This window comes from Alexandromys fortis, unplaced genomic scaffold, assembly GCF_014885135.2.
Source record: "Alexandromys fortis isolate MF-2015 unplaced genomic scaffold, M_Fortis_MF-2015_v1.1 scaffold_82, whole genome shotgun sequence".
Lineage (NCBI taxonomy): Eukaryota > Metazoa > Chordata > Mammalia > Rodentia > Cricetidae > Alexandromys > Alexandromys fortis.
The window spans coordinates 8,060,364-8,071,118 of record NW_026067963.1 but is presented as its reverse complement, the minus strand read 5'-3'; the positions used below and the strand labels follow the sequence as shown (position 1 = coordinate 8,071,118).

At 46.0% G+C, this 10,755-nt stretch overlaps 1 protein-coding gene across 1 annotated transcript; it reads left to right on the top strand.

Moving 5' to 3' along the window:
* Positions 1-226: 226 nt before the first annotated feature.
* Positions 227-3,938, top strand: Gpx2 (glutathione peroxidase 2). Its single transcript, XM_050153561.1, has 2 exons — positions 227-530; positions 3,295-3,938. Exons 1-2 carry the CDS (start codon positions 309-311, stop codon positions 3,643-3,645), a joined length of 573 nt encoding a protein of 190 aa, XP_050009518.1. The 5' UTR covers positions 227-308; the 3' UTR covers positions 3,646-3,938.
* The last annotated feature ends 6,817 nt before the right edge of the window (positions 3,939-10,755 follow it).

The window sequence follows — 10,755 nt, the reverse complement described above, 5'->3', positions numbered from 1 at the left end:
CCTTTAAGGCTCTGGTTTCCAGCAAAGAGTGAATTATTCACATCCTCTCATAGATATCAAATTGGCACTTTCCAGGCTGCCAGTAGGGTGGGACAGAAGGTGGCTTTGTCAGAGACTGTAAATAGGCAGAGGCCCAGCCTTGTTCAAACAGAATGCAGGTGGGTGCCTGTTTTTACTAACTCATCCTAGACACGCCCAACAGCACCTGGTGAAATCCTGTCTGCCCTTCCTGGCTCCTCCCTCCTCCCCACCCAGCCACCAGACTTAAGTGGGCTCACACAACTGGGCAGGGCTCACTGCACTTTGCCATGGCTTACATCGCCAAGTCTTTCTATGATCTCGGTGCCATCAGCCTGGATGGGGAGAAGATAGATTTTAACACGTTCCGAGGCAGGGCGGTGCTGATTGAGAATGTCGCGTCACTCTGAGGAACAACCACCCGAGACTTCAACCAGCTCAACGAACTGCAGTGTCGCTTTCCCAGGCGCCTGGTGGTTCTGGGCTTCCCCTGCAACCAATTCGGACATCAGGTGAGGAGTCCCTGGCGCTGGAGGGAGATAAAGCATGTAGTGAATGCGTGTTGGAAAATCTGGAATTGGAGGGTGTGCTTCATCAGTCTAGGTCCAGGTGAATACGCAATAGAACAGGGAAGTAGTTGTGCTCTGAGATTGAGGGTGTGCCTTTTTTTTTTTTTCTGACTTTCCAGAATATTCTGAGGGTTGCTACCAGGTCTCTCCATTGTGTTGTTGCAAAGTGATTCATTAATTATTGTTGCATGAATGAGTGGAGAAAGCAGAAGGTTAAGGCTCAAACTAAGCTGGCTTGGTAGACCATTCCTGTGATCCCAGAATGACAGGAGGTGGGGACTGAGGAGGGGGTGAGCCTGAGACCAAACTGGGCTACACGGCAAGACCTCATCTCAAAAAAACCAGCCTGCGAAAATAGCTCAGTACTTGCCTCGTGTACATGAAGCTGGGTTTGATCCCAAGCATTGCATAAGCCTGCTGCGGAAGCTTGCCTATAGTCCCAGCACATGGGAAACCGAGGCGGATCAGAAATTAACAGTGATCCTCTGACTACAGCTAGTTCGAGGCCAGCCTGGCCTGGAGCTATCTCAGACAAACAACTGGGAGCAATCTGACGAGTTGTGGGAGTCCCTAGTCCCTGCAGCAGCATCCTGCGCTTTAATGGCCCTGATGCTCTTGAAGATGCCCTTAGCTTCCTGTTTGAGTTTCCTCATCTGTTGATTAATTTTATTGTTTTATTATTAGCTCATAGGTTTATTGTGAGGCTCATAAAATAAACACATGAGAGTAGCAAGAAAGATGGAGTGGGGGAATGCGAACCATCTTATTATTGAAATCAAAGGCTTGCGTTTGTCAGCAAATTGGAAAGGGAGTGTGGGAGAAGGGAAAGGTCCGTGACATGCATACACCTCCTCTGGGCATCACATGTACCTGTCTGTCTCTGAGTCACGTGTTGAATTATTACAGAACTTCAGCCCATACACCTCAAGTTATCTTTTAGGGATTCTCTTTCTACTTAGGATTTACCTGTACAAACAAGATGGGTGTCCCTAAGCAGATTGCCTAATTAGAGTCCCCTTAGTTTGACTCACAGTGGCAGGAAGGTAAGGAAGGGTGACGGAGATAGACACAGGAAGGGTGGCTGGGATAAACCAGAGACCCAGCTGTCACTGTGCTTCCAGCTCCTTCCCTCGCAAGTCCCTTTGCAGACTTTGCCTCACGGGAGGCACATCACTTTCCCGGAGGTGCCTCTGACTTTACACCTCACTTGTGGCTGGCCAGCTGCTGGAAGGAGTCTTTGCACTATGAGATATAAGTCTAATAGAGATTAGCTGGGGCTCAGAAATGTCAGGATGTCCTGGACCGATTGTGTGAATGGTTCTAGTCGGTCAGAGGCAGGCACTTGCAGAGGGAGCTGGCTGACTCCCAGCCTGGAGAGGAGGGGTCGAAAATAAAGGTTCTCACCTGCATTTGGGATGGGGTAGGACAGGGGTGGCAGTGGTGAAGGAAAAACAGGGAACAGGTTCTGAGCTAAAGCATTCTTAGCTGAGTACAGTGGATGAAGAAGAGGCTCAAGGGTCCTTTGCACAGCAGTTAAGAATAAGAGGAGTAATTAGGTACCCACGTCTTTGTCCTTAAGTACTTAATTGCTTAACAACCTTCCCTACCGCATTCTAGAGCAGTCACCTTCTATCCTGTTGGTCACTAATGGCCCCGTTTAGAATGCACTCATTCTGGTCACTGACTTGCTTTGCCTTGGTGGCACCAGAAAACGAAGACTCCCTTGGATGGGATCTTTCTTCAGCCTCCTATTTGCATTTTAGTTCTAGGACAAGGAAGGGTGAAAGCTGGGAGCTATACCTGTCACTCACTTTGGTCTTACTTTCACCCTTGACTCACGAGCTGCACACGGCACAGGCAAAGGACACACTTAACACACACAGAACCAGAAGGGAACAGAACCAGGGCAGAGGAAATGAAAAAATGGCAGTAGGAAGTGTGTGCCTCTGTGTGTGTGTGTGTGTGTGCATGTGTGTGTGTAGCGTGCACACGTGTGCATTAGTAGGTACGCAGGTAGAAGGGCAAGTTCTGTGCATAAATTGAGCTTCTTTCCTTCCTTTCCCTGAACTCAAGGTTCCCTGAAGGACCAAGCACACAGTTAATTGCTCAGGATGGATTCAGGTCAGGAGCAGCTGTTCAAAAGTGCTAACCTTAATTACATTTATTTATTTATTTATTAAATTGAAAGTGTGTGCAGGGGTGTGCACATGCCACAGTGCACACATAGAGGTTAGAGGACAGTTGTAAGAGTGGGTTCACTCCTGAAATTATGTGTTGCTCCCTGCTCTGAGGTTCTGGAGGTAGCCGAGCATACCACCAGACAAAGACCATGGCTGGTGAGAGGACTCAATGGGTAAAGAAGGCACCAAGCCTGCCACCAAGCCTAATGACCTGAATTTGATCCTCAGAACCCACGTGGTGGAAGGAGAGAAGCGAATTCTGCAGGTTGTTCTCTGACCTCTGTGTGAACACGGCACTCACAATGTGTACACACACACACACTATAAAATAGATGTAAAATAAAAAAATCAACACAATGGCTGGGAGAGAGTAAGGCAAAGCAAGCGGAGAAGAAACACACGTACAATCAACATATGCTTGCACACACAAAGGAAAGAAAGGAGGAAGAATTGGAGAAGGAAAGATTTGCACTGGTGGATTCTTGATTTCCTCTTCCCTTTTCCTGCTCTTTTTTCCTCTCCTCCAGGAGAACTGTCAGAACGAAGAGATCCTGAACAGTCTCAAGTATGTCCGCCCTGGGGGTGGGTACCAGCCCACCTTCAGGCTTACCCAAAAGTGTGAGGTCAACGGGCAGAACGAGCATCCAGTCTTCGCCTACCTGAAAGACAAGCTGCCCTACCCTTATGATGACCCGTTCTCCCTCATGACCGATCCCAGGCTCATCATGTGGAGTCCGGTGCGCCGCTCAGATGTGGCCTGGAACTTTGAGAAGTTCCTCATAGGTCCAGAAGGGGAGCCATTCCGTCGCTACAGCCGCACCTTCCAAACCATCAACATAGAGCCAGACATCAAACGGCTCCTCAAAGTCGCCATCTAGAGGGGAGCTGCTCAGTCTAGGGGTCTCCCACTGTTTCTGGTCCTCAGGGCTCAGTGTACCCCCAGGAGACACAGGGGGACTGAAGCGCCCCCTTCACTGAAGCGCCTTGCCTTCCCTGCCTGCCTGTTCCTTACAGGTCCCTCAAGACTCTTAAGTCTGGGGTAGGCTCTGGGCCTTCACAGAATGATGGCACCTTCCTAAACCCTATGGGAGATGTCTGAGAAGTTGTGAAGGGCAGAGCCAGCCTCCTCTAGAGTCCAATAAAGGGCAGGTGTGGAAATACCTGAGTCTCTGTATCTTCCTTTCCAAAACTTTCAAGAATCTTATTTTATTCTGTGTGCGTGTGCACATGTGTACAGGTCAGGGGGCAACTTGGTTCCAGGGAAGGAACTCGGGTCATTGGGCTTTGTTTCACTTACTGAGCCACCTGTGTCTTCTTTCTTAAGAGAGGTAGAAGGGGGTAAGAACTGTGGGTGCCATGGAGGGGCTGGAACCACACTATGGTTTGGTAGAGTGCGGCTCTGATCAAGGGGGTACCCCAAGCTACAGTCAGGACTAGATGTGCAGTGACAGTTGGGGTTTCAGTAAACGTGAATTTATCATTTCATGGCTCTTACAGAACCAAGCAAGAAGAGGAAGTAATAAAGCGGCATAAAGAGAAGAGAAAGATAGCAGCCCCTTGGGTTGAGTACCCTGGCTGTTAGCCTAGAGCCAGGAAGACACCTCATCATTGTGGGCCTGGAAAAGTTAAACATTATCTGACAGCATCTGCCGACAGCAGGGGTGGAAGTGCAGGGGCCAGGAACACAAAAGGCCTCTTCTTGGTTACTTGCTAAATGTGCAATTTCTAACGTTACATTTTATGTGTGTATAAGTCTACATACGTGCTGTGGCATGTGGAGGTCAGAGGACAGCCTGCAGTCTCCCTCCACCAGGTGGGTTCCAGGGACTGAAATCAGATAGTCAGGCTTAGAGACACAGAAGTTCACGTTCCACCTTAGTTCTTCTCAAGCTCAGACACTCACAAATCCAGGCACAAGGCAAACGAATGGATGAGTGACTGGGTTAGGCAGGAAGGAATGATTGGGTTGTTGTCTTCTTCCATGACAGCAGGGACCAAAGAGACAGAGGCATGGTTACATTTACATCCTCCATGAGCATGGGGACACACACACCATACCCTTTAGAGCAGTGGTTCTCAACCTGTGGATCATGACCCTGGGTTTGAATGACCCTTTCACAGGGGTCACATATCAGACATTTACATTAAGACTTATAACAATTATGAAGTGGCAATGAAAATAATTTTACGGTTGGGGTCACCACACCATGAGGAACTGTATTAAAGGGCCGCAGCATCAGCAGTTGAGAACCACTGCTGTAGAGACTGAGTTTATAATCTGCCCACGTGATTGGCGCTCCCCGTGAGGACAGGCATGCCAAATGGCTTTGTCAGGGTGCCCAGGTTCCTCACCCAGTGCAAGCACATTCAGAAAGAACCACCACCACCACCACCACCACCGGAGCCAGGGTCTGCCATGCTCTGGAGAAGATGTGTTCCTGTTACATTTTTCCTTCAGCTAGATGGACTGTCTCTGTCTTGAGGCCCTCTTCAGGAACAGTTCTCAGGCACCCTGCTAAAGAAGGCCAGTGCTACCGCTTTCCCCTTTAATCTGCTCCCCTCGATCGCTGAGAAGCACGCGTGGGACTGCGGTAAATGACATCTGTCTGACCTTCAGCTCAAATGCCATTGGCCGTGTTTCATGCCAAAAGAGTAACCTGAGTGTTACAGTGGGAATTCCCAGGCATCCTTCTGAGAGACCTCCTGTCCAACTAAGGCTGCCCTCACTTTCACTCTTGAAAATTCAGCCCTTTGGATGGCTCACCTTCAAGCCAGCAGCTGGGGTGTAAATTCTTCTGCAGAAGGACCATGCTAATTTTAGAGTAGTCATGACCGAGGCAGACTCTTTCCCTGACGAAATGGGATAAGGCAGCATTTGTGCAGGGCGCTACTATGGATTTTTTTCATCACCGTGATGGTGTCTGCCTCTGTATTTGTTAGCAGACAGCTATCCTGGGTGTCTCGCTAGCCTAGGGGTTGGCATTATGCCACTGGCAATTCCGGGTGTAATGCCAGCACAGTGTGCTGCATCTTTTCCAGATTGCTCAAGCTATATGAGTAACTACGGGATTCCAGAAGAATTAGAATTTCAGTATAAATAATTTTACAGAGGGTCAGAAGGGGCAAAAATGGTAGAAAGTGGGCTCTTCACTTAGGCAGGGGCAATGCTGTTTGCTTCAGGCAGGATCTGACTAGTTTTCCTCAGAAGGGAACAGAGAGGCAAGATGACCTTCTATGACGTTATTGTTAAATGAAAGTAAGGGCTGATTTCCTTCATCCGTCATCGCATTTGTCCCTGCTTTGCCCTCAGAAGGGGCAGCTTATGGTCATCAGCAAGTAATACAAAGATTTAATGGAATCACCCACCTTCCTGAATATTAGACCTTCTGATAAACACCATTGACCACTATAATCCAAGATGCCAGTAACTGGAGCTGCCTACGTTCACATACTGTAGGATACTTTATATATTCATTATTCACGGGGATGCCATAAGGAATTCTCTCTCTCTACAGAAAGGGTGGCTGGATAGATTAGCTGCACCACAACCTGTAAGTAATTCTAATAAATCCCCTTTTCTCTGTATTTGGAAGTTAAGCATGACGTGAGATCTGATTGTGTGTCAAATTAACAAGGATGGACTTGTGATGGCTATTTTTGGTTGCCAACTTGACTACATCTGGAATTAACTAAAACCCAAATGGCTTGGCACATCTGTGAGGGATCTTTATTTCTTAATTAAATCATTTGAGATGGGAAGACACATTTCCAATTCAGATCTTTGAGGTGAGAGGATTCACCTTTAATCTGAGACATACCTTTTGCTGGTAGCCTATATAAAGTCCTTGCTAGCAAACCCACTCCTTCACTGACATTAGAACCTACTATTTGGGGATTCTGGCATATTCTAAAGACTAGCTGAGACATCCAGCCTCCTGGACTGAACAATTACTGGAATTTTAGCCCTTTGTTGGTAGACAGCTATTGCTAGAACAGCTGGACCACATACAGCCTGTAAGTCACTCAGATAAATCCCCTATCTATCTATCTATCTATCTATCTATCTATCTATCTATCTATCTATCTATAGTACACATATACATAGACTCTCTAAGTTCTCTTCCTCGAGAGAGCCCTGACTAAAACACCGAGTAAGACATCTACCAAGGATAAAGGGCTAGTAAGTAGCAGAGTTGAAAGTTGAAGCTTTCAGCACAGTGAGTTTTTGGCCAAACAGGGTGAGATTCTCGGGGGGGGGGGGGAATGTAAAAGCTAGAGGAACAGGAAGTTTGTTAATATTGCATCTCCCAGAAATGTCAGCAAAGATAGACTCATGAACTGTTATCAACATGGCTGCCTAAACTAGACCAGAGCAAGGATGCCACCAATAGAAACGCTAATACAGAAGGAAGAGAGGCCTCAACCATGGACTAAGAACTACAGGCAACTAAGAAATGCTGAGTGGGAGAAACCATCTTCCCCAGAAAGTCCCATTGTTTACTCAGTACCAAGTGGTCAATCCTGAAATTGTACAAGTAACATACAGACTGAGCAGGTTGCATTACTATATTTAGAAATATGATAATATACATATATATGTATATATAACAACAAAGGAAAAAGGCATGAATTTGAGAGCAAAGAAAGGGGCAAATATGAGGTGTCAAAGAGATAAAATAATGTAATTATATTTTAATTTTTTGTTTGTTTTGAGACAGGGTTTCTCTGTGAAATAGTTCTGGCTGTCCTGGAACTTGCTTTGTAGACCAGGTTGGCCTTGAACTCTCAGATATCCGCCTGTCTCTGCCACCTGAGCGCTGGGATTAAAAGTATGTGCCACCACTGCCAGGCTTAATTAATTTCTTTTAATTGCATAATTTTTTTGTTTGTTTCTCAAGGTAGGGTTTTTCTGTGTGTACTCCTGGCTGTCCTGGAACTCACTCTGTAGACCAGGTGGCCTTGAACTCACAGTGATCTGCCTGCCTCTGCCTCCTAGGTACTGGGATTAAAGACTTGTGCCACCACCGCCTGGTTTAATTATATAAATTGCCCAAGAAAGAGCACTTGCCGCTCTTCCGGAGAACTCCAGCTTGGTTTCCAGTACCCACATCTGTTAGGCAGGCCACAAATGGCTGTAACTCTGGCTCCATGGGATCTGCCTTGTTATTCTGACCTTGGGCACCCACATACATAAGGCAAATATACACACACAGAAACATAAATATTTAAAAATAAAAAGCTGCCAGGCAGGGTAGTGCACACCTTTAATATCAGCACTAGGACGGAGGCCAAGGCTGGACAACACCTGCGACTGTGAAGCAAGCAGAATTATATAGTAAGTCCCGGCCGGTCAAGGCTACATAGTAAGATCCTGTCCCAAAACACACAAACAAACCACACAGCTCAAGTCAGACGTACTTCCAGCACAGAGGAGAGGAAGTGGGCACAAAGTCCTACCCCAGCTGAGAAGCTGTCTGCAATGGAGAGCAGCTAGGAGGGGGGAAATCACTTGTCTTCAGCGAGTGTCACTGGCCTATCAACCACATTCCAGGGCAGGCCCCATGACCGGTAGTCGGCCACTACAATCAGACACCATGGTTATTTTGTACTTTTTTTAAAAATATTTATTTATTTATTATGTATACAATATTCTGTCTGTGTGTATGCCTGAAGGCCAGAAGAGGGCGCCGGACCTCTTTACAGATGGTTGTGAGCCACCATGTGGTTGCTGGGAATTGAACTCAGGACCTCTGGAAGAGCAGGCAATGCCCTTAACCACTGAGCCATCTCTCCAGCCCTTTTTTGTTTTTTTTGTTTTGTTTTTTTTTTTTTTTGAGACAGGTTTTCTCTGTGGCTTTGGAGCCTGTCCTGGAACTAGCTCTTGTAGACCAGGCTGGTCTCGAACTCACAGAGATCCGCCTGCCTCTGCCTCCCGAGTGCTGGAATTAAAGGCGTGCACCACCACTGCCTGGCTTGATTTTTTTTTTTTTTAAGAAAAAAATAGGAAGTTGGGTGGGCAGGGAGGTGATGGGGGAATCTGGGAGGAGCTGGGGGAGGGGAAAGAATGTCGATATGGTATCTGAAATTTTCAAAAAGTAATTAAAAACATAAAAAATACAGTAACAACAAAACACATAAAAATACAAAGCCAGTCAGGTAGATTCCTGATTGATTGTCGTAAGGTGAAAAAGATAAAGAAGCCAGGACAGCTGACCCACAGTGACTTCCTTTCAATAGGGAAGACTAATGAATTCGTTTGGCTTCCCTTTATTTGAACAGAAAAAATAAGAAACCAGCAGAACTGGGTTTAAGGCATCTTTATTCTGTTAGACCCCCCTAGAAGATGACAGGCTGGCTGCATAACAGTGAAATAAGTAGACAGGATCTTGTGTTTTGAAATTTTCTAAGCTATCTCCCAAACAGGTGGATAATAGTGCAATACTGTGATAGATAAGGTGTCTTGGGTGCATATGGTATCATACTCTTCATCTTCAAATGACTAAGCCGGAAGTATCAGCACACTCCACGAGGGACCACTCAGAGGCTGTGATGGCTCACTGCTGCTATTTACAGAAATGAAGCAGTTCTCTGCCTTTGGATTCATTTCCCGAAATGGTTTCCTCAGCAGGTTAGATATAGATTTGTAGCAAAATGGAAAAGCATTCTCCAGGAATAAACCAACTGACCTTCTGGAGCAGCTGACTTAACATTCTGAGTATCCTTGTCTAGGTTCTGTAGAGGGCTGTCACTGATACCGAGCTGACCTCTTCCTGACCTGCAAAGTTTTGTATCTCCTGCTCACCGACACCCTGCTGGGAGGAGGTCACAGTGGGAGCCAAGTGATTCTGAGCTGCCTGACTCTGAACCTCGACTTACAAGGGCACCAATCTCATGGCAGTGTAAATAAGTGTTTCCTTCCCCTTCCCTTCAACCGCCCCCCCCCCACCGCCATGTTCCCAATTTACTCAGATCTTGTCTATTTCCCCTTTTTAGGGGAATCCATGTATGTCTCTCTTAGGGTCCTCCTTGTTATCTAGATTCTCTGGGGTCATGGACTATAGGTTGGTTGTCCTTTGTTTTATGTTTAATATTCACTTATGAGTGAGTGCATACCATGTTCATCTTTCTGGGTCTGGGTTACCTAACTCAGGATGTTTTTTTCTAGTTTCATCCATTTGCCTGAAAATTTCAAGATGTCATTGTTTTTTTACTGCTTAGTTCTCCACTGTGCAAATATACCACATTTCCTTTATCCATTCTTCAGTTGAGGGGCATCTAGGTTGTTTCTAGGATCTGGCTATTACCAATAATGCTACTACGAACATAGATAGTTGAGCAAATGTCCTTGTGGTATGAGTCTGCATCCTTTGGGTATATGCCCAAGAATGGTAGTTGGGTCTTGAGGTAGATGGATCCAGAATTTTCTGAGAAACAGCCATATTGATTTCCAGAGTGGCTGTACAAGTTTGCACTCCCACCAGCAATGAAGGATTGTTCCCCTTACTCCACATCCTCTAGCATAAGTGGTCATTAGCGTTTTTGATCAGAGCCATTCTGACAGGTGTAAGATGGTATCTCAGAGTTGTTTTGATTTTGCATTTCCCTGATGGCTAAGGATGTTGAACTCCTTCTTAAGTGTCTTTTGGCTATTTGAGCTTCCTCTGTTGAGAATTCTGTTTAGATTTGTATCCCATTTTTAATTGTATTATTTGGTATTTTGATGTCTAATTTCTTGAGTTCTTTGTATATTTTGGATATCAGTCCTCTGTCAGATGTTAGAAGATCTTTTCCCATTCTGTAGGTTGCCATTTTGTCTTATTTACCATGTCCTTTGCCTAAGAGAAACTTCTCTGTTTATTAATTGTTGCTCTCAGTGTCTGTGCTACTGGTGTTCTATTTAAGAAGTGGCTTCCTGTGCCAATGCTTTCAAGGCTACTTCCCACTTTTTCATGGAATGGGAAGGACAGGGAGAACAAAGGAAGAGATAT